This window comes from Chiroxiphia lanceolata, chromosome 5, assembly GCF_009829145.1.
Source record: "Chiroxiphia lanceolata isolate bChiLan1 chromosome 5, bChiLan1.pri, whole genome shotgun sequence".
Lineage (NCBI taxonomy): Eukaryota > Metazoa > Chordata > Aves > Passeriformes > Pipridae > Chiroxiphia > Chiroxiphia lanceolata.
In genome coordinates, this window is record NC_045641.1 from 52,144,276 (window position 1) to 52,167,171 (window position 22,896).

At 50.1% G+C, this 22,896-nt stretch overlaps 3 protein-coding genes across 4 annotated transcripts; 2 read left to right on the forward strand and 1 right to left on the reverse strand.

Moving 5' to 3' along the window:
* Positions 1–4,016: 4,016 nt before the first annotated feature.
* On the reverse strand, positions 4,017–7,465 carry NOL12 (nucleolar protein 12). The gene is made up of 6 exons (XM_032689379.1): positions 7,332–7,465; positions 7,131–7,236; positions 6,986–7,034; positions 6,424–6,566; positions 5,381–5,487; positions 4,017–4,786 (listed from the first exon to the last, which is right to left on the reverse strand). Exons 1-6 carry the CDS (start codon positions 7,409–7,411, stop codon positions 4,615–4,617), a joined length of 657 nt encoding a protein of 218 aa, XP_032545270.1. The 5' UTR covers positions 7,412–7,465; the 3' UTR covers positions 4,017–4,614.
* Positions 7,466–8,420: 955 nt separating this feature from the next.
* On the forward strand, positions 8,421–17,765 carry LOC116787515 (arf-GAP with dual PH domain-containing protein 1-like). Of its 2 annotated transcripts, none has more exons than XM_032689194.1 (11): positions 8,421–8,758; positions 9,726–9,856; positions 10,738–10,829; positions 10,918–11,000; positions 11,716–11,828; positions 13,412–13,558; positions 15,322–15,405; positions 15,748–15,810; positions 16,322–16,393; positions 16,879–17,110; positions 17,228–17,765. In XM_032689194.1, the coding sequence occupies exons 1-11, from the start codon at positions 8,668–8,670 to the stop codon at positions 17,548–17,550; spliced, it is 1,431 nt and encodes a 476-aa protein (XP_032545085.1). In that variant the 5' UTR covers positions 8,421–8,667; the 3' UTR covers positions 17,551–17,765. The 2 variants fall into 2 exon arrangements, with proteins under 2 accessions (XP_032545085.1, XP_032545086.1); XM_032689195.1 differs by having other exon boundaries at positions 17,199–17,338.
* A 1,763-nt stretch (positions 17,766–19,528) lies between these two features.
* On the forward strand, positions 19,529–21,461 carry LOC116787516 (urotensin-2 receptor-like). Its single transcript, XM_032689196.1, has one exon. It carries the CDS (start codon positions 20,365–20,367, stop codon positions 21,457–21,459), a length of 1,095 nt encoding a protein of 364 aa, XP_032545087.1. The 5' UTR covers positions 19,529–20,364; the 3' UTR covers positions 21,460–21,461.
* Positions 21,462–22,896: the final 1,435 nt, after the last annotated feature.

A 22,896-nucleotide genomic window follows, 5' to 3' on the forward strand; every position in this document is an offset into this window, starting at 1 on the left:
GAGCACTCATTTGCAATACAGCAAGTTACACTAGTGCCAGTCTTGCAGCCTCCCTCCTCTCACTGGGGCATGTTTTCTTGACTTGTTCACACAAAATGCTAGACAGGTGCCTAAGCAACCCCTGCCAGGGATGCAACACGAAACACCCCAACATCGCTGCCCTCCCCTGCCCATGGACTACCACCCGTGGCTGGAGCCCCTGATACCCCACTGCCTGATGGGCAAATCATTGCTCCCCACATCCCTCGGGGCTTACTGCCAGGATAATGCTCTGATCCCCAGGGCTCCTGGCATGCATGCATGCACGCAGCCGTGCCCAGTGCTCCCAGTGCCCCCAGTACCTCAGCTTCCCTATGGCTCCCAGCACCTCGCCGCCCGCCGAGCTCCCCCCTCAATGAAGCTCGCCGTGGGAACCGCGGGGCGCCAGGCCCCGCCCCCTCCCCTCTCATTGGCTGCCGCCGAGCAGTGATTTGAATATCGCTCCCTGAGTGGCCGGCGGCGCGCGCGGCTGTGGCGCCCACGGGAGCGGGCGCGCACGTGTCGGTGGCGGCGGGCGCGCGATCGACCCGGCCCGGCCCGGCCGGGACTGGGGGGAGGCTGCGCCCGGCGGGGGAACCGGGACGCGGCTCATCCCCCCCGCCCTTCCCCTCGGCTGCAACTCCCCAGGGACCGCCCCACCGCCTGTCGACGGTCTGCCCCAGTGCTCCCCCGGAGGCAGCACCTCAGGAGTTAGCCCGAGCCCGAAACAGGTGCCAAAGCTGCGGACTCATCCGCGAGCACTGAGAGAGCCAAACGCCACCGTGCTCCCAGCACAGCTCCAACAGGTCACGCCTACCCGCAGCACTTCCCAGAGAGGTTTGTCTAATCTGGGCTTTACTTGACAAGCACAAGCCCTGTCTTACCCTTGCTATTTCTACTGGAACGTCCTTAACATCCTCCACTGCTCCTGCTACAATTCAAATTCCTTCTCTTCCAAATTCCTTCTCTTCCTGACCCTGGTAAGCAATGCAAAAAATTCGATTTCACTTTTTGTTTACTCATCGAAGGCAGTTCGCAATCCACTCTTCAAACCTATCTTCCCCACGCAACCCCTTATTCAGCTCCCTTAGTCCCAAAAAGTTCTTGTCACTCTCCCAGTAACTTTTTTTCCTTGAGTTCATTTCTGGAAAACAGTGCTGGAAGCAGCAGTGTGGCTGTACTGAGTACAGCCTTGAGCCTGATATGCTACAAAAGCAATAAATACAGTGCACTGACTATCACACATCTCATGCACACGCTGCAACCATTCTTCCTTTGCGCTGCGCTCCAATTTTTCCCCAACTGTCTGACCTTTTTGGCTCTCAGTCTGGTTTTGATCCTCTGTAATCCCAATTATATTTTTATGTGTGCACGTGTGCGGAATGACAGTCTAGCCAGTGAAAGCCATCATGCATGGAAACCCCAGTGTGGCAGCCCACGTCAAAGCCTTGCATCTCTGTGCGTGCCTGGGGCACACACACAGCAACGCGCAGGTGCCCGAGGTGACCCAGCTGCAGAGCCACGTGTAAAAAGCCTGTGGAAAAGGGAGTTCGCAGGGAGCTGCCAGTCTCTGCTTTTCCTTTATGGAGCAGCAGCTGCACTAACATGTTAATAATTGCAGGTACCTTATATCTGGAAGTGGCCTTCTCCTGAACAGCTTGAACTTGTTTGTGAGCAGCTGGGGTGGGGCGGGGGGACCAGAAATGCTCAAATCCATCTTGAAAACAATGGGAAGCAGCAAACAAGAATTTTAAGCCAGAGTCTGGTATGAACTGTGATGCATCTGGCAAACAATTCACTAACTTGCATGCGGAAATTCATATCCAGGATTCAATATATCCTGGGGTAGCCCAACTGCACACCCTGTGCTTAACAAAGACAGGGGCCAGGGCTGAGTCAGTAATTTACATTACAAAATAAAGCTTTAATCGATCAAATGGAGAAATCAATAGGGCAGTGAACAATCCCGATGGTTAACTGGTTAATGCAGCACAGGATTTAACAGTTATGTTCTCAGTTTTTCCACATGCTTTTTTTTTTTAATATCATTTGAAAACTCATCTTCCAGCAGGAACTGGAAGCTTTCAGAGCATGGAGCAAGCTGTTGGAGATTTCAGCTGACACTTGAGAAAGATGTTATTAAGGCCAGAGAAACAGCAAACTAAAAGTGAGATTTTTCCAGCTCACCTGGCAGCAAAATGACAAAAACTGAACTGCTGCTGAGGTCACTCTTAACATCCCATCAGGATTACAATGAGGTCATCCAGCACTGTCCCAGCTATCATGCCAGGCTGGCTGTCTACAGGCTGGGGAAGGCAACCGACCCATATTCCACAGTCCACACTCCAGCAGATTTCAGAGACAGATGGTGCATTTCCTTTACAGTGACCTTCCCAGGTCCAGAGCAAACTCCTTGGATGGGGAAGCACCTTCTAACCATGGTCACTCCACAAAGGCATTACGCCCTGGAGAGAAGGGAAAGCTGCCTTAAAATCCAGACCAACGGTGTTACACTCTGTCCTCTAGCTTTGAGCTGCAGTCCCCTTGGTGTAGTACACTTCTCCAGACAGAACTTCCCTCTCCTTCCCTCCTCCATCCCTCTCAAACCAAACAACACAAAACACCCTAGAGCATGTAACTCCCAAACCCGAACAAGAAATATTTTATGCTCCACACATAGCACCTCTTGGACACTTTGGATGAGATCTAGTCCAGCATCAGACTTTCGGCCTTGCCTGAGTTTTGTTTTTGCATCTCTGAAACACCCAATGACCCTAAATGAGACACGTAGATAGATTATGGTCATGCATTAAAGCCCATACCCTTTCTGGGAGCGGTCTATAAGGCAGCGTTTAAGAACTGTTTTGGAGGCAAGGAAACCACACACACTTTAATGATGTGACTGAGATCATGCAGCACTAGTGCCTAAGAACTCATCCCAGGACGGGACTTGTAATCCAAGCACACAAGGAACCTCTGGCACATGGGATAACAGTGTCCACTTCCCCAGCATTTACCTTCTTCAGAAGGGAAAGGGAGGTGCAAAAGGACCCCATTCCTTACCATATGCACGTGAGCCACGCAGTTCCCTTCAGAACTCTCTCTTTAGCAGAAATTGTGTTGCTGCTGTCATTGTTGAGATTGTACTCTCCTCCTTAACACACTGAAGAATTTGTGTGTGCACACATAGTTTCTCCAAGAAACTATGGAGAGATACATGGAGGATGGTGCCATTTGCTTTAGTGGCTGGTGGCCATCAGCACTGTTCTGATGTTCCTCCACAAAGCCTCAGGCACTGGTTTGCTCTTTTCCCTCCCATTTCTGGCATGAGGAATCTATTTACTTGTACATTTCTGGGTTCCAAATTTTCTTGGTGTGGGTTTTGGACACAGAGGCCTTTTCATTCTTTGTCATTTCCTTGCCAGTACACATATGGCATGGGAGGAGGCCTGGCTGACAGAGGCAGAATGGCCATTTCCTACAGATACTCCAGGACAGAGGCCAGCATGCTGCCTGGGCTCACTCTCTTCAGAGGATTCACTCAGAGTTTTGCCATCAGTATTCCTCAATCTCAGCCACGCAAACATTTTTTTTTCCCCTACCCGCCAAATGCAACCACAGTAAAAAACATACACTTAAGTCTTAAGAAGAAAGGCAATTAGCTGCTAACAACTTCAGCAGCCCTGAGGTAAAGGGCAAGGGCAGCCTCTGCCACTCCCACCCTGGAGAGGGCCACCCACATACAGCAAGGGCATTAGGGCATTTCATACTCCTCTGAGCTATCGCAGTTAAGATCGGCATATTCAGCAGACAATGGAATGAGCCATTCCTGCTCTGGCTAGCTCTGCCTTACCACAGAAATAGCTCCTAGCTATTCCATTTTCCAAGCACCAGTGGATTTCAATATCCTTTAAGCACCAGGAATTACCTCCCTCTCTTTCCAGCTGGTACTGGCATTAGCACAGCTCCTGTTATGCTTCAGATAAGTCACGAATGGGTTTTTTTCTTAGCAAAACGACTTCAGATTTATTCAAAAAGTTACCCAACTTCACCTGGCACAGGTACAAAACAAAAAGCACCCCTGCATTCTGGTGCGGCACTGGTGAAGAAACGCTTGAGACAAGATGACACCATGTCTCCATGGAAAAAGGATTTACTGCACAGCAGAAATGCCAGAGCACTGATGCAGGAGTGGAAGCAAAGCTCTTCCAAGTCTCTCAAATTGCCCTGGTGATGATGTGCCTGTTGCACTCTGCCCTAGATCCTTTTCTTTGACAAAGCCAAATATCAGCTCTGAAAGGGGAGGCCCAACGACAGAAGGGTTACACCAAATAGCAGATGTGACCATCAGCAGAAGTTTTCAAGAGACTCTGCGGCACTCAGACACTTAGCTGGAGATCAATGCAGAAATAAATCGGAAGAGTGTCTAGTCACCCTGGCCAGTGCTCCGGAGGCTAAAGAAAGGCTGAACTGGGCTCACTGCTGGTCAGAGCACCAAGTAAACAAGCTGCTTGCCCACAACAACAGCGCCCCAAAGAGCAGCAGGCCAGATGTGGAGCACTGTCCTAGCTGGTGGTTTGAACATTAGTTTCTCTGTTAGTCTTGGTCACGGCCCATTTTGCCCGTCAGTCTCCGTCGCTGAGTCTTGGTGGTTCGTCCTGTGCCGGACTTCTGGATTTTCTTCCGTGGACCTTGCCCACGTTGGGATCTCTTTCCTTTCGTCTTTTTCCGGCTGTGCATGTGCAGCGTGGCAGTAAGAGCAGAGATTCTGTGCAGGGCAGAAAGAGAAAAATGTTTGGGGACTAAAGGCTGCAGAAACAAGGTGACACCACAACAACAGCAGAAGAGCCCTGTGTGACTCTGCAGGGAAGGATGCCAGCCATGGCATGCCTGAGAGGAACTCCAAGCCGTGCAGGAAACTTGCAAGCCTCCATGTGCAGTAACAACCAAAATTAATTTTGGGATCAGTGGGCTGCCCAGACACTACAGAGTTAAGTAATTCTCCACATCCCCAGAGTAGTAATAAAACCTGGATACTGAAAAATGTGGAGAACGCCAAAGCTTTCAGCTTTAAGATCTTTTGACCTTCAGCCCTAGAGAGAAGTTCTGCATCCTGTAGTATGTGCCGAGATGAAGGACTAGGTAAAGAGGAGAGCACGAAGCCCACTCTCCTCCTCCAGCCGCTGTCACCAGAGCCCGCGGGATGGGCCCGGAGCGTTCGGGTAGCCTATGCTCCGCCAGCGGCCCCTGCTGGCTCCTGCCCGCAGCGACTGGGCAGCACCGCATCCCCTCCTGCAGCCACGCTGCTGGATCAGCTTCCAGAGACTAACAGCAGCAAAAGCCTGAATGAATCTATACATACTTGTCAGATAGGAAGGGGTTTCTGGACTTCTTAGGCATTGCTCTTACAGGCTTGTTCGCCACCTCTTCCCCTTTCTCTTTCTCTTCTTCTGATCCATCACTTTTTCCCTTAAAAAGAAAACAGTTTTGTGATTCTGGCATTTCCATTGACTTTTCGGTTTCATCCTGTTTTGTGAACCATCTAGTCACAGATGAAGACTTTTTAATTCTCCACATCCCTTGCTATGCAAGTCTCAAGGTTTCTTATCGCAGTCCCTTGGAAAGGGATGACCAGTGACCTACAGTAATTCACCCTAAGATACTAAAACTTCAGCATGATCTTAATGGCCATCAATTGAAGTCTAAATTATGAACCAAAGTTCTCAGCTTTTTCTTAAATTACTATCAAGACCTCTTTAAGTGGATTTTCAGACTAGAAGATGACCTTACAAATGTAAAAGGTTAACACAGACACTTCCCCAAAGAGCTCAAATCCAGCCACAAGTCACAAAGATTAAAAGAGATCAAGTCAACCAGTACCTGAGAGTCTCTATAAAACAAATATAAGATCTCAGTTACAACATATTTTGAGAATAAAAGCAACCACAACCAGAACTAAATGGTTTCCTTATTTGTGGTCCAAGCACAGAACCACGGAGAAAGAAATACTTCCTAACAGTAATAGTAATTTTTTCTGGACAGGACATGGGAAAGAGGTTATGGACAGTCTACGCAGCAAAGCCTGAAATCTTGCTGCTTGTTGTGTTGTATCTGCTTTTAAAATACTACAATGTTGCCATCCAGTCCTGTGCCACCTTTCACTTAATCAAGGTCAGGTGGGACAAATAAAGGATTCCAGGGAGTTTGGAGTGAACTACTCACACAGGACATTTCTTCCTCTTTAGAGGCCCAACATAAGTTGTGGAAAAATATGAAAGTTATGAGTTTCCCTTTTCATCCCTGTTCCCAGCCAGCTGCAAGTCTTTAGGCATATTAAGGGAGCACTAGCCAGCCCCAAGAATGTTTACAAGCTGATACAATCAGAGAGGTAGCAAGAGGCTTTACCACAGGGGTGGTCAGTCCCAGCTGGCGTGCCCCTGAGAGGTCGAGGTCACTGATGGTGGTCACTGTTACGATGTGGTTTGGGTGGTCGATGTTCACAGACTCTGTCCGAGATGTCACCAAGTGCTCCAGTTCATCAGCCTCATCTGGGAAGACAAAGAAATCCTGCACTGCAAAGTGCCCAACTTGTCACGATTTACACTCACTTGTTCCTGCTGCACTGTGCTGGGGAGGGGTGACACCCAGCCATCGCAGGCAGGGCTTGAACACCAGCACTACAGGCATGGAGGGCAAGCTCATTCTCCTTGCTGTGGGGACCCGGGTGAACACCTTGGAGATGCCCTCCTGCCTCCTTCCCCTCTGTACAACCCACTTGACCTCCTGTCCCCCAGGGCCAGAGGGCTGTGGGGTCACCGCTCAGATCGCTGCCCAGCTTCCCAGGGAGACATGGGAGGAGCGAGCAGCTGTTGTTTCGGGACAATGTGCGAGCATCCCTGCCCCAGCCCTTATCACCCCAGGACCACAGACATCCCTCTTTCTTTCCACCCGAGGGCCCAGCACGTACCGAGCGCCTCCTCCCTCTCGCTCAGCATCTTCAGGTACTCCTGGTGCCGCTGAAAGATGGAAACAGGTCACTGCGGCGCCTCTGCCGCCCCTCCTGCCGCGCTCCCACGGCGGGGAGAGGGGGGGACACAAGACCGTTCTCTCACCTCCTCCTTCATCTTTCTCTGCTCCTCCTTTAGCTTCCGTTTGATCTCCTCCAGTGCCGCTTTCCTCCGCTCCACCTTCCGCTTGTGGAAGCCGGTCAGGTACTCCCTGCCGCCGGCAACACAGAGCCCCCCCCCCCGGCTTTTAGCGCCCGGGGGATGCCTTCCTTCCCCCCTCCTCGCCCTTGGCCCGCCCGGCCTCACCTCCGCCTCTCCTCGTCGAAATTCAGCACCAACCGCCCCTCACGGCCGCCCGGGCCCTTCTTCTTCTTCTTGTGGCCCATGGCGGTACCACGCTGCTGCTGCCGCCGCCGCCGCCCGCCCCTTCCGCCGCCGCGGGGCCCGAGGGGCGGCCCCTGCCCCGCCCGACATTTTGTGCCGCCCGCCCCCTCTGGCTTGAGCAGGAGAGAGTAGGCAGGGTCATGGAGTTCTCTAGACCCTGTTCCCGGCCTTAGCATCCAGCCTAGAGTGGACAGGGGGTTGCGTCAAGCATGGGAACCTCCAGCTCCACTCCTCTTCACCTCCCTCTCAGCAAAAGATTTTATGGCACTTCCCGGTGCGGACGTGCCAGTGCAGCACCCGATCTCACACCCTGAGATTTGTTCTGCCGCTCCTGAGTGATTTAAATCTACATCTCTTTAATAAGGGTCACTCCTCTAAATAGTTTAAATTTTCAATTCTTCATCTGAACATGCTTCAATAAAGCTCTGAGCTACTGTCATTGCTTGGTGTTAGTGATGCCTGTGCTGCTCCTCTTAGCCAGGGAAGGCAATTGCAAAGGACGGCTCTGACACCGAGTATCCAAGATGCAGGACCTGGTGCAGGATCTGGCTGGACTGCTGTGGGTTTTGTAGTGGTGGTGAAAGGTACTGGCAGGAATTCGTGGGGGCATCAAGACTGCCATGTTCTTGGCTGATGGCTGAGTGACTTTGGCTGAACTTTTGAACCTTTATTGCCCCCCTGTTCCTGCCTTAAAAATGGGTGTAATGCCTCTGTGTTGGCCAGCTGACTTTGGTAGAAGTTCCTGAAGTGCTGTAGGGGCAGCCAAAGCCAACTCCCACTAGCCCACAGTGTGACAAGTCCTGACACAAGTCCTGTCACAGCCTGGCGGCCACTTGTCCAAAACCAGCTCTCCTTTATCAGCTCGCTTGCTGCTTGTGCTCTTTTCCTGGCCTGTCCTTTCGCCAGCAGAAATGCGGAAAAACCAGTTCTGTGGTTAATTGCTGCACTTCCCTCCACGCCCATGGGGCAGGTCTCCTCCTCCTCCTCACTCACAGTCTGGGTGCACTTCAGCCTCCAGCCTCTTTGCCCCTGCCTGTGCTCAGCCGGCTCAGGTGCACCGGCAGGCCTCCGTACGCTTTCCATTAACCTTAAGGCTTTTCTTGCCTTCCCCTTTTCCCTCCGTCTGCCAGAGCTTGTCTCTCTGGTGGCTCCTTCTCCCTTGGGCAACCCACTGCGTTGGCCTGCAGGTGCATAAGGCACAGGCAGCTGCCTTCCTGGCCCTGTCCTGCCCTGCCTTCGGGGATACCATTAGGAGGTGATGGCCGGAGGAAACGAGCGGAGCATGAGGGCCCTGAAGGAGGTGTGGAAAAGAGCAGAAAACTCTTTGTGCGCAGACTGCGGGAAGCCAGGTGAGTCGTCGAAGGATGCTGGAGGAAGAGTTGGAAGCAAGGAGCTGGGGCTGGTCTCTAGCAGCTATTTGATGCTGGTTATCTGGACTACACAGGAGCCTGGGGTGGAGAGGAAGGGAAGACATTGCTCTGGATATTCGTTTCCTCTCCCTGGAGGTGTGTTGGCAAGGGAGCAGGAAGGAGATGCTGCAACAGCGCTGGTGGGAAGAAGGACAGGGATGTGGGAGTGCTAGATAAGCAGGGGCTGCATAGCTGCAGCACTGTGGGTTGTAGTCGTGTTAGATCTCAAATACAAATCAAGGTCATGCCCAGTCAGGACCTGACAGGAAAGCTCCCAGTGAAATCCTAACTTCTCCAGAAAGAAGGCATGATTCAGGAGGGCATTGTCTCCTTCATGACTCAGCTCTGAACTGACAACCTGCCACACTCGCCTAGGAGATTATATTTACTGAAGGGCTAGCCCTCTCAAAAGGGTACCCAGTTTGAGGTCCTACAAATGCTGCTAAAAACCCCCAAATGGAGCACTCAAGCCAAATTAGGACTGGACTAATTAGTACCATTTTATCTTATTAAATTCTTCCAGGAAAATTTTAGATTCGAGGTTGTTTTCCACTTTCTGAACAAAATACTGTTGGGGGTTTGCTATGATGCACTAAACAACTCCTAGAGTCTTTTCCCAGAGGTGGTTTCATTTTCATCTTGGGTGACCCTTTACGCAAAGGGAGCATTTGAAGTTTTTCAAGGTATACATTAATAAAGATTCAGACAAAGTGGTTGAAACAGAGAGAATGAGGGACTAATAGCTGTGTTTTTTCCTGACTGGCATCTGTACATTGGGTGTTAATTAATCAGCTCAGATGAAACTGTGATCACCCAGCTCTCTGTTTCGCAGGACTACATTCTCAGGTGAGGCATATCTGCCAGGGAAATTCATCACTTCTAGTCATACCCTTTTTTATACTGTCAGATCCTGACTGGGCATCCTCTACTTTGGGTGTCTTTATATGCCTCAGCTGTTCAGGAATTCATCGCAACATCCCTAGCATCAGCAAAGTCAAATCCCTGAAGATGGACCACTGGGATGATGCTCAGGTGCAGGTGAGATCTTTATCCCCATTGGTACATCAGGTGGGTTGGGTCTAGGCTATACACCAAGTGTCCTGGAAAAATTAGCCCTTTGGCCTCACAGGGTTGGAGATGTAATCTGATTTAATCTGTTCCTTTTCTACTCATGCTCCTGATACTCAATCAGGGAGAGGGAGGATGCACTTGCTTTATGTGCCTCCCTGTGCCCTGTTACTTTATGGCAAAGGCAGAGCTCCTGCAATGTATCTTGCTAAGGCTAAGGGTCTTTGTTGCTCCAGGTTACTTATTTTTCACTTGTCAACACCATCCAATTTCAATGTCTCCTTTTGATTTTAACAGTCCAAGGGGAAAATCTTGGGCAATTCCATTCTCTGAGAAGAGTTTCCAGATATAATATGATTTTTTGAGAAAAGTGGCATTTATAGAAACTTGACTTCTCCCTGTTACAGTCCCCTCAACTCACTAATCTCCAGGGGACTGAAAATATTTTCTGGAGATCCAAAGAAAATAATCTGTATCTTGTTGCTCTTTGGAAGAGGACCGAAGAGGTTTGGAATGTCCTCCCAGATGGCGTTGCAGAGCTGTTGTTGAACTCTCCAGGAGATGTGGGGCATGGCAGCAAACCCACTGAACGTGTGTACATCCAGCCCCACGGAAGTGACATTTATGGCATGCTGTTGATTCAGGTGCAATCAGTGTAACGTCTGAGAGTAGATGAGACCTTTGAGACCCACCTCCCTGTAGCCACACTGCTGGGATGTTGCAACGGAGGGGAAAGAGAATGCTCCATTAGAGCTAGATATGCATCTAGCCCTGTAGTGGGTTAGAAAAGAAAAAGGTCCACATGAGTCTGCATCAAAGGCAAAGCACTAACTCTCTGTCTAACCCTGCAGTTTCTGGCCAAGCATGGGAATGCTGTGACTAAAGCCACATATGAAGCTCACATCCCTATTTACTATTACCAGCCAACCTACAATGACTGCCAGTAAGTTGCTGCATACAGAAGGGGGAAGGGCAATTCTCTGTCAGTTCTTCTAGTTTGTTTCTGAGTTACCTGTCACCTTTCTCCTTAGAGTGCTGAGAGAACAGTGGATACGGGCCAAATATGAACGCAAAGAATTCACCGAGCTGGGAAAACAGCTGCCATATTCTGATGGTAAGAGCAGAGCACAGCATCAAAATGTCCTGACTGTTGCCTTTGCTGGAAACTTCCCACCATCATGAAGTGTCATTGTTGCAAGTCCCACAAGTACTCCTGAGAGAACCAAACTGATACTTACTGGGCATTGTTTTGGGGGAATCAAACTGTAGGAAGCATAGGCTGGCACTGGCACAGGTTGCGTCCAATCCTGGTATTACCAGCTGGAATTTTTCAAAGGCATTTGATGTCCTGATGGAGACAGACCTCTGCAGTAAGGAATTTCTGTCCTATTGCATGCCACCCTCTCTGACCATGGCTGTTGGCTTTGAAATATCACTGCCAATGCTGTGACAAAGGGTGCTGCAGCCCAAAGGCCTGCAAAGTCAAGTAGGAAGAGTTCTGGGCCCACACCAGAGTCTGCATGGGCCAGGACTCTGGTGTTCACAGGAGACAGCTCTCATGTTGTCAGAGGCAGCAGTGAGAGAAAGACTAAGAGGTGCGAAGAATCTGGAAATGTCTTTTGGTGAGCGTTTATCTGGGCTGCAAACCCAGGAACACCACCATCTTCAGCTGTAAGTCAGAGGTGACACCTCTCAAGTGTTTGTTCTCAGCAATAGTCCATCATACGCTTTATCCCAGAGGGGTGGCTGGGACCCCTGGCTGTGTGCAGCTCTCTGATGCCTACAGTGCTCATGGGAGGTGCTATTAAAAGCGGCTTTTCTGCTCCTAGGGGTGAAGGAAGGCATCCTCTGGAAGCGAGGTCGAGACAATGGGCAGTTCCTACCCCGCAAGTTCCTCTTGTCTGAGAGAGAGGGATGTCTGAAGTATTTCACCAAGCAGGATGTGAGTATGGTGGTCAACTCCCACCTCAGTGAGTACTCCACCCAGAGCAGCAGGGTCACAGAGATGTTCTGATTTCCTACGCATGTTTCTGAGGTTGCCTTGCTTAGCCCAGCCCGGGGATGATAACAGAAACGTCACAGAGGAGAGGGGTCCCCTTTCCACTGTCAGGGGGACATTTCCTTATGTTCTCCCTCTGTGCTTCCCTCACTGCTGAGAAAAGGACTGATCTTTCACTTCATCCCTGTCCATTTCCCTGGATGTGTAATCCTGCACCATCCCTGGAACCAACCTCACCCCACTGTGAGCCAAGTTGGCAAAAACCTGTTCTCTGGTTGGTTTTGAGAAGGGTTACTTTTCTGCTCGTTCATCTCCCTGAAATGAGTGGGGCAAGTGCTAATATGCTGTCACAAAGGAGGGGATGGCTCAGGGTAGGGAGGAGCAGGAGATGTCCAGAGGGGACCTGGACAAACTTAAGAAGTGGGCCAATATGGTTTAACAAGGCCAAGTGCAAGGTCCTGCACCTGAGTTGGGCAATCCCTGGTATCAATACCAGCTGGAGGATGAAGGGATTGAGAACAACCCTGAAGAGAGGGATGAGGGGGATAATGGATGAAAATGTGGTCATGAGCTGTCAACATGCATTTGCAGCCCAGAAGCCAACCATAAGCTGGGCTGTGCCAAAAGAAGTGTGACAGGCAGGTTGAGGGAGGTGATTCTTCCCCTCTACTCCACCTTTGTGAGACCCCACCTGGAACACTGCATCTAGCTCTGGGGCCCTCAGCACAGGAAGGTCATGGACCTGTTGGAGCAGGTCCAGAAGAGGGCCACAGAAATGATCAGAGGGCTGGAACACTTCTTCTGTGAAAACAGTCTGAGAATGTTGGGATTCAGCCTATAGAAGAGAAGATTCTGGGGAGACCTTCATGTGGCCTTTCAAGTATTAAAGGGGATTTATGAGAAAGATGGGGACAGACTTTTTATTTTTAGCAGGCCTGTTGTGATAGGACAAGGGAGATAAGGGTTTTTAACTAAAAGAGGATAGATTTAAACTAGATATAAGGAAGAATTCTTTTACAATGAAGGTGGTGAAACACTGAAACAGACTGCTCAGAGAGGTGGTGGACACTCTATCTGAAAAAGTTCTAAGTCAGGCTGGACTGGGGCTCTGAGCAACCTGATTTAGTTGAAGAGTTCCCCGCTCACTGCAGAGAGGGTTGGACTAGGTGGCCTTTAAAGGTCTCTTCCAACCCAAATGCTTTTAGGATTCTATGATTTGAAGAGTGGGCTCTTTCCTTTTGAGGTCAGTTAGCCTTTAGACTGGCTCAGCTGTAAAGTCAAAAACACTTTCAGTGTTTCACTGGCACTTCCAGAGTAGGCACAGCTCAAATCTAAATTGAGTGGGTTGGGCCGCTGTTTGGTCTTGAGCACACCACATAGTGAAGGGTGTGTGTGATACATTTTGTTGGGAAGGGTAAGTTATTACTTTTTAAAATCCTCTGACCCTACCTTGCCCCACTTAGTCAATAGCTCAGGTCTCTTTCTTCTAGATTGCTCATGCATGATCAATGCCATTCTGTTTTCAGGCCAAAGAACCCAAACTTAATGTTAAAATAGATGTCATCAATGCCACGTTCCAGCCAGAGAAGATTGGGAACCCCAATGGCCTGCAGATCACCTATCTCAAAGACAACAAGACCCGTAATATATTTGTCTACCATGAAAGTGGAAAGGTATCTGGTTTTAGCATCAAACACTGCAAAGCCAATGAGGTGCTTTGAGAAGCTGCTGATATTAAATAGTGTGAAACATGGGTAGGATGGGGTGTGTGAGTTGCTGTAGGTAACAGGGCGGGGGTTCTGGCTCTGTGTTTGTGTGTCTGTGGGAGAGTTTTGCTGCAGGGAGCAGAGCAAGAGCACTGGCTGAGTTGGTTTGTGTGGGAGGAGCTGCTGTAGACCATGTGGAGATGTGCTGCCTGTGCATGTGGGGAACGGGTCAGCCGTGCTACAGGCCTATCAGTCTCACTTCAGTGCCTGGGAAAGTTGTGGAGGTATTGAGAAACACCTGAAAGACAATACAGTCACTGGTCACAGCCAGCATAGTTTCATGAGAGGAAAGTCCTACTTATCAAACCTGATTTCCTTCTGTAACAAGATAACCCACCTACTTGATCAAGGGAAGCCATTTGATATAATTTTTTTTATTATTTCAGTAAAGCTTTTGATACTGTCTCTCACTGTATCCTTCTGGACAAAGTGTCCAGCACACAGCTGGATAAACACATCATGTGGCGGGTCAGCAATTGGCTCACGGGTCAAGCATAGAGGGTGATAGTGAATGAGGTAACATCAGACTAGTGACCTGTCACAAATGGAGTTCCACAGGGCTCCATCTTAGGCCTTGTGCTCTCCAACATCTTCATAAATGGATGTAGGATTGGAAGGGATACTAAGCAAGTTTGCCAATGACACAAAACTGGGAGGAGCTGTTGACCTCCTCGAAGGCAGGGAGGCCCTGCAGAGAGACCTTGACAAATGAGAGGGCTGGGCAATCACCAACCATATGAAATTCAACAAGGAGAAGCGCTGAATTCTGCACCTGGAATGGGGCAACCTGGGGTGTTCATACAGACTGGGGAATGAGATGCTGGAAAGCAGTGCCATGGAAAGGGACCTGGGGGTCCTGGTCGACCACAAGTTGACCCTGAGTCAGCAGAGCCCTGGCAGCCGGGACAACCAACTGTGTCCTGGGGGGCATCAGGCAAAGCATTGCCAGCTGGTCAAGGGAGGGGATTGTCCCACTCTGCTCTGCACTGGGGCGGCCTCACCTTGAATACTGTGTGCGGTTTTGGGCACCACAATATAAGAAAGATATTAAGCTTTAGAGAGTGTCCAAAGGAGGGCAACGAAGATGGTGAAGGGCCTTGAGGGGAAGCCGTATGAGGAGTGGCTGAGGGCACTTGGTCTATTCAGCCCAGAGAAGAGGAGACTGAGGGAAGACCTCATTGCAGTTACAACTTCCTCATGAGGGAGAGAAGGGGGGTAGACACTGATCTCTTCTCTGTGGTGACCAGTGACAGAACCCAAGGGAATGGCCTGAAGTTGTGCCAGGGGAGGTTTAGGTTGGATATTAAAAAGAGGTTCTTCACCCAGAGGGTGTTTGGGTGCTGGAACAGGCTCCCCAGGGAAGTGGTCACAGCACCAAGGCTGAGAGAGTTCAAGAAGTGTTTGGATGATACTCTCAGGCACATGGTGTGACTCTTGGGGATGGTCCTGTGCAGGGCTAAGAGTTTGATGCGATGATCCTTGGGATCCTCCCAACTCAGCATGTTCTGTGACTCTATGATTCTGTGCTGGCTGTCTGCAAATGAGGGAGATGCTGAGAGTGCTGGGGAAAGAGAGCTGACTGCGTTTGTAGTTAGCGTAGGGCTAGGTGAATTTAGGTGGCTCACTGTTGCTCTGGCTGAGCTTTCTATCCTGTCCTTTTCCATTTTCAGGAGATAGTGGACTGGTTCAATGCCATTCGCTCTGTGCAGTTCCATTATCTGAAGGTAGCATTTCCCATTGCCAGCGATAATGAGGTAAGACAGCACTAGAGCACAGTGCTGAGTCTCCCACTGCTTATGTGATTAAGGAGCTCATTAGTTACTATTATAACCCCAGGTACAGAAGTGGAAATTGCAGTGTCTAGATAGAGGGGTGAGAATGTATGTTTAAAAGGGCCTGTGGTGGTCAGAAAACAACTGCTTTCTGCTGTTTCTGGGCATTTTGGAAGCAGAAGTGACTCCTGGCTAGGCAGTTCAGGAAATATGAATTTAGAAGGTGACTGAATTTGAGGGAAGGTGACTGAATTGGAAGGGCAGAGGGGAAATGAATAGCAAAGAAGCACAGCTAGGTGAATGTTACTCTTGCCTTTTTGTCAGATTAAAAATCGTCTGACGAGAAATTTCTTGAAGGAGGGATACATGGAGAAGACTGGTCCCAAGGTGAGTTGCTATGTTAGAAAAAATCTTAACAGGGACCTGCCAGAGAGCCACTGGCTTTCCCAACCTCAATGTTTTTCTCCTGCTGTTTCCTCATTCCCCCCTGACTCTTTAGACACCCGTGGGAACAGTGTGTGTGCACCAAGGGAGGGGAGAATTAAAGGAAGGGGAAGGACACATGTGAAAGTAGATGAAGCCAGAGTCCCTGCTTTCTCCCAGAGCGACAGATCTCTCTGCATGTGTCTGTGTGTGCGTGACCTTACAGGTATTTAGCGTCTAGATTTCTCCTGTCTCAACTTTGGAGTCCTTCACCACAGTCCAAGAGTTGGGGACAGCAGCTGGGACTGAAAAACCCGATACTGACCCCCACTCTCAGCTGAGAAAGGGCGAGGAGGAGGTTGCAGTTAAGGCAGGGGCTTGCTTCAAGTGGTTGGGATGAATTTTGGGGATCCATTCGTACTGCTCACAGCAGAGGGCACTGTCCCCTTACATATGTCACCTCTTCCCTTCACAGCAGAGAGAGGCCTTTAAGAAGCGCTGGTTCACACTGGATCACCGCAGACTCATGTACTTCAAGGATCCTTTGGTGAGGAGATCTGACTGCTGGACAGCTGCAGGCAACGGTGCTGAGGGCAGGGTCAAAGTGCAACCAGAATCTTTGCTCTTCAGTTAGGGTGGCTTGCAGGTTCCCCAGCTGCTCTGGATGGGCTCTAAGTCTTCCCCTTTCCATCCCACTCAGGTCACATGCTTTCTGTGTTTGTTTTGCTGCCTGCAAACAATGGTAACAGGGAGGGCAGCAGTGTAAAGGTGGTGATGGAGGGGTGACATGGAGGGACAGGAGCACCAGTTTCTCTCTCAGACCTCTCAAGACCTATGCCCTTAGATGTTCCTTCTCACTACAGTCTTTGAGCATAGACTCCCTGCTCTTCTGAATTCCCCGACCACCTCCAAAACTTTTTGCTGCTACATCCCTGGTCCTTACACACTCTCTCCTGTTCTTAGGTGCATTGTAATTATTCCTCGATTCTTCTGGATTTCCATAAATCACTGTCTTTCCCTCCTGATGTGCAGGATGCATTTGCTAAGGGTGAGGTATTTGTGGGCAGCAGAGAGAATGGATATAGCGTCCAGAAGGGATTGCCTTCAGGGACACAGGGCAACTTCTCTTGGCACTATGGCATCACCATTGTCACCCCTGACCGGGAATACCTCTTCACCTGCGAGACAGAGACTGACCAGCTGGAGTGGATCAAAGCCTTCACTAGCGTCATCAACCAGGCCATGACACCACAGGAATATGCAAGTAAGTGCCTGGATGCTGTTTCCTTCCCCTCCTGCCACTCCAGTTCAGGGCATTGCCCTAGTTCACTACCTTTTTTCCTTTACTACAGTTGAAGCCTACTTCAAGTTTAAATCCTAGGAAACCATTCAGGAACTATGACTCCACTCTACCTGGTCCTGTGGCTGTCAGAAGAGGAGAGCAGATTGACATCAGAGAAACACTGTGCTCTTGAAGCACCCTTGAAGCACTTTTGCCCCCACAGAATGTCCACTTGTTTTGAGGGCCCAATTAAGCTGCTTCCTTTCAGGTGGAAGACTTTGAGTCTGAATCTTCAGTACAACCTGTCCCTGTTAAATTGCTGTGATCTGACTGGATGCTGGCAGGTCTTGCCTATCAATCAGACCTTGAAAACTTTGGCACTTACTATGTTGGACATGGGACCTATCATTACTCCTGCGTGAAACTACAGACAGCCACCTACCTTACTCAAGAAAACAGCTGCCTGGCTGGAGCCAGGCACCCCAGCAGGTTGCAGGGGCTGCTGGACTAAGAGAACCTGTTCCTTTAAAAGAAATGTGGTCTCTGCTGGTGACAGAGATGTGAAACATCTAGATATTTGATCAGTTAGAGCTGTAGTTGAGAAAGGTCACTTAAAAAATGTAACCTACCAGCCAAATGTGAGGCCTGTTTCCTTCTGCTCTGTATGGGCTTGAAAGTTTCTTCAGACTGCATTTGTGTGCAGACTGTCCTCTGATTGCTACAGAGGAGATTAAGAGATCATCTAAAAAATAATGTGTGAATATACATTTGAGCGGGTGGATAATGTATGTGTGTGTGTGTGTGCGCATAACAAAAAGTGCTGGGAGGCAGAATACTGCCCTAGGGAAGATACTGTGAGGGATATTCATGCCACTGAAGTTCAGATGTCAAGCTTGAGTCTCTAGTCAAACCAATGGAGAGAAGTTGGGTCCTGCGGAAAGCAAATTATAGCATTTATGGAGTTCAGAGTCTGACTCTACTAGAGCCTAGGGGTTGGTGTCTGAACATTAGGACCTACACATTACATACATTTATCTTGTATATCACACATACATATTATTTTATGCAGTAGTATAACAGGGAAATTGTATTTTCACGTTCTTCTAATAACAGCCCAAAACACTACATCAACCCATGGGTCTTGTCTTAAAGCTCATCTCTTAAAGCTTCCCCTAGGAGAGCTGTGTTTCACATAATGGAAGGATCAGCTGAGTTCTGCTGGTGACTGTAGTGTCTGATGTGTTTAGTTTTTCACAGGTAGTGTGAGGGAAAGTATCTTGTGTATTAAGGGGAGCTAACTAGAATTAATGAGACTACCAGCATTTTAATTAGCTCCTAAGAAATAAATGAAAAAAATCCCATTTTAATTTAGTTTAACTTCCAAAACTATCTGATCTGCTAACTGCTAAGGTATGAGGTCATTTCTTGGAAAAAAAAGCACAATCAATCAGAGCAAAGAGCCATAGCTATTCATTGTATTTCCTGGGGCATGTGGACTGTGATTATTCCCATCAGAGCGAAATGGGCAAAGTCATGGGCCCCTGCTGATTCTCTGGGGACCCTTCTCTGTGCTGAGACTACCACAGTCTGCTGGGAGTATCAACTTCCTGGATGAGGAGCAGCATCACTCATGCTGCTGCCATGGCGCAATGGAAATATCCACCTAACAGTGTATGTTCACTGCAGTTTGCTGATCTCTCCCTGTTTGGAACATGACTTTCCTAAAAAACAAAGGCCATTGCACAGTGAGGGGAGTACCGATGGGATGCTTCCTTCTCCTGTTTGCTGCTGAGTTACTGCTGATGGAGATGAGCAGAGTCATTTGACTCAGCCACAACAAAGCTAATACACTAATGATGCGAAAGAGTGTGGCTGGAGTGGCCTGAAAACCCCTGTGAACTAACAGCAGAGCATATTTAGTGTGATGCATCTGTCTCTGCTTTAAAAATTCTGTCCCACCGTGTCTTCCTTGAGATGAGGAGGCTCAGATGTGGGCAAGGAAAGAGCAGGGTAACATTGGCATCGGTGTCACGGGATGATGTCCTGCTAGAAGGTGATTGTGCCTACCTAATGGGCTTCTGCCCCCTGCTGTGAGGGGATTGGAGGGAAGGAGAGGAAAGCTTAGAGAAGGAGAAGGAGAGGAGGAGGAAGTCTTTGTGGAGGGGGAGGAAAGACTAGGTTTAAAATATCAAGCCCTTTGAGTCTTTAGGATCTTCCTGCTGGCTGGAGAGCAAGGGTGGAACAGGGCCCAGGACAGAAAATGTGAGATGTCCTACCATCTGATGGGCCTGCTTGCAAACTGGGGACTACATCGATTGTCTACAGCTCAGAGGGCCCTGATGTCCCTGAGAGGGAATGGGGGACAGACTCTCTGCCTGGCTTGGCTAAGGGCTAAGGAGAGCAGTGTGGCTGCTCCCTGCCTATTGTACTTCCAACTTCCTTGTTTCCCTTCTAAAGCTACAACATCATGTGCTTTCTCCCTTTCCTTACCATGTTACAGAGTCTTGTGTTTCAGTTGCCTCCTCTCTCAAATGAGGACAAGTGTGCAAGGGGAAATGGGACAAAGAAAGGGAAATAAGAACAAGAAGGAAGAGGGAGCAGGAGAAAAGTGCAGGAAGATATAGGGGAAGCAATCATGTCTGCCAGAAAGAGGAGGGAGCCAGCAGGGCTCCTCAGTTAGTGGCTAAAAGCGCAGTATAAACTGGGACTGCATTTGCACTGGTGTGTGAAGCTGTGAGTCAGACACATTCCTGCATGCAGTGGTCAAGGCAGCTCTTGGGGGTTGGTTCAGGGGGCAGAGCTCACCTCTCCAGAGTCTGTCTAAGCTGAGACGACACAGACTTGGGAGCAGAAATCCGCTTATTCACCAAGTCTACTGGTTTCCCCGGGCCCAGCAACAAATGAGGAGCTGGTAAAGAGAAGAGACATTTCCTCCTGGCTGGCAGAAGTTATCTTGCACCTATTGGTCTTGAAGGGGAGGGCAGTGTCCCCTTCTTGGCCCTTTGATGGTTAAGGGAAACAACCGGACAGAGCTTGTGATGGACAAGATCAGCAAAATGGACTGGGCAGCTGGAGGTGAGGAATAGACTTCTCTGGATAACCTGTCTATGTCTGATGAACTCTCGCCATTCTTCCCTTGACTGTTTTGCTGTTAAGGCTAGACGTGTCCCATACAGTGAGTGGAGAAGGAACAGGTCTCTGAGAGCTTGATTTGTTCTTGCTCACCCTACTCAAAGATGTCTTACAACCCTTCCTTCATCAGCGCAAGGCCTGGAGAGGATCCCAAGAGTGGTAGTTTCTTGGAGGAAAGCAGCGGTGGGGGTGATGACAGTAGTGTCCTGGGAGGGGACAGCCTGGTCACGGGGCCACTGGGTGCAGTGCTGCTGGTCATGTGCCTCACTGGGATGGTGGGGAACATCTACACGGTGGCGGTGGCCTCTGGCAGGGTGGTGGGCTACTCAGCAGGCTCCCTGGGGGTCTATGTGATCAACCTTGCCCTGGCTGACCTCCTGTACCTGTCCACCATCCCCTTCGTGGTTTGCACCTATTTTGCTCATGACTGGTTCTTTGGGGATGTGGGCTGCAGGCTTTTGCTCAGCCTGGACCTCCTCACCATGCATGCCAGCATCTTCCTTCTGACCGCTATGAGCCTGGAGAGGTACTGGGCGGTGGCAAGGCCGCTGCAGGCCAGGCGGGTCAGCAATGCTTACCGCAAACTGGCCAGTGCCATCCTCTGGCTCCTCTCGCTCCTGCTTACGGCCCCCATGATGGTGATGACCCAGCTGCGGGAGGGGGACAGGCCCCGCAAGCGCATCTGCATCCCCACCTGGACGCCAGCAGCTTTCCGGCTCTACCTGACAGTGCTGTTTACCACCAGCATCCTGGCACCCGGTGTGGTGCTGGGCATCATCTACACCCGCCTGGGCTGGGCATACCGGGCCTCAGCCTGGGGCCTGGGGCTGCCAGTCGCTGGCCGGGCCCCCTCCCAGCGGCTCTTCTCCAGGATCTCTGCCATTGTGGTGGTCTACTGGGCCTGCTTCCTCCCCTTCTGGGCCTGGCAGCTGGCGGGGCTGTACCAGAAGGATGGGCTGGGCATCAGCCCCACTGCCCAGGCCTACCTCAACTTCGGTGTCACCTGCCTGGCATATGGCAACAGCTGTGTCAACCCCTTCCTCTACACCCTGCTCACCAGCAGCTACTGCCGGCGCCCTGGCCACAGTGGGATTGGCATGGCACAGCCTGCAGCACCCTCCCGGCAGGCTGCAGGAAGCCACGGCCTCCCCCTGGCTTTCAAGGAGTTGTCAGGGTCTCTGAGGGAAAGCGAGGGGTGAGCAGTGACCCAGGTTGGGCACATCTCCTGGCCTTTGTCTGGGGTCAGGTCAAGAAATAAAAGTGCATCACCTTCCGTGCCAGCATGCAGTGTCTTCTATCGTTGTTGCAGTGCCTTCCCCTTTGCATGGATGCTCATCCTGTTCATCTGTGGGGAGGGGGAGAATGCTTCTCTTGGGGTTCTTGACTCCATCCTAAAGTCCTTCATGCCAGCCTCCACCTTGCGCAAGGCTGGGGAGTGGGTGGAAGGGAGCAGTCAGCTTTGATACATCTAAATTATACAGCTGGGGAACCCTCGCCACCCCTCACCTCCTCGCTAGCAACGGGCCAAGCCGTAACAAAGTCAGGACAACAGTGAGTCATAGATTTCACAGGAGCAGTGAGTCACTTCAAGAAGCAGCCACGCTGGCAGGAGACCTGACTAAGGTTCATTCTCCTGTGGTAAAGCTACCACTCAGCTTTCTTCACCCACCCTTCACGAAAAAAATCTTTGAAGAATTTTTCTAAAGAAAGACTGCCAAGTGCAGTTAAGAGGCATTGTGAGATTTCCACGAAGTACAGCTCAGGGAGGTCAGCACATTTGCTTAGCTTTCAAGATCAGCCTAGCAGAGAAAGCTGCAAGGAGAGAGCTCCACTCTGTATCCATTGTCACAGCTCATGGTGACCTCACCAGCACCATAGCCCTGCTGTGGTCTACTAAATGTACCCCAGTCTGCTAGGTTGTGTCAAGACCACTGTGTAAACTCGGCCAGGTCTCTTGCCTTGAGGTCGTCTAGCCTAGCATGGCTCACTTCCATACAACTGAACTCTTTCCTCTTCTCCACAAAAGATGGTCTCATCCGTATCACCCCATGGGAAGAGTCCCCAAGCTATGCTGTCCCCCAGCTATGCCTATGCACAGGGTGGCAAATGTCAGATGTCACATGTACTGTTATAGATGAAGCCCTAAAGAGCGTGAGTGATCATCCAGAGCAGACTGGCTTTGGGCAACACAGGGCTTCAAGTGAGATCCAGCTGCAGAGCCTCAAGCTGCCTGTACACCCCAAGTGTTCCTGCCTCTCAGCTCAGCTCTCATCTCTTTCTTCCTCCTCAGCCTCACAATTCCTAGCAACCCAGCCTCCCTCTGCTTGGGTACCTAGGAACAGGAGGTAATGCTGCTGCTGTTCTCCAGCTGCTCTGCAACTCTTTAATGGGATTTGCAGAGCCAGGCCTGCAGGGAATCCTGTAGGACATCAAATTGTTAGTGCTTTGTGTTGCTCACAGCCAAGCCTGAAAGTGAGGGCACAAAAATTGGGCCTTTTTATCCCAGACTTACCTGGTAACAGCTGTGCACTGTGGAAACAGCAGATCCCACCTTTCCTATGCCCAGCAGGCACAGCATGCCCAACAGCAGTAATCATTGCTGCCAAGGTAGCATCAGACTGGGAGAGCCCCCAAGG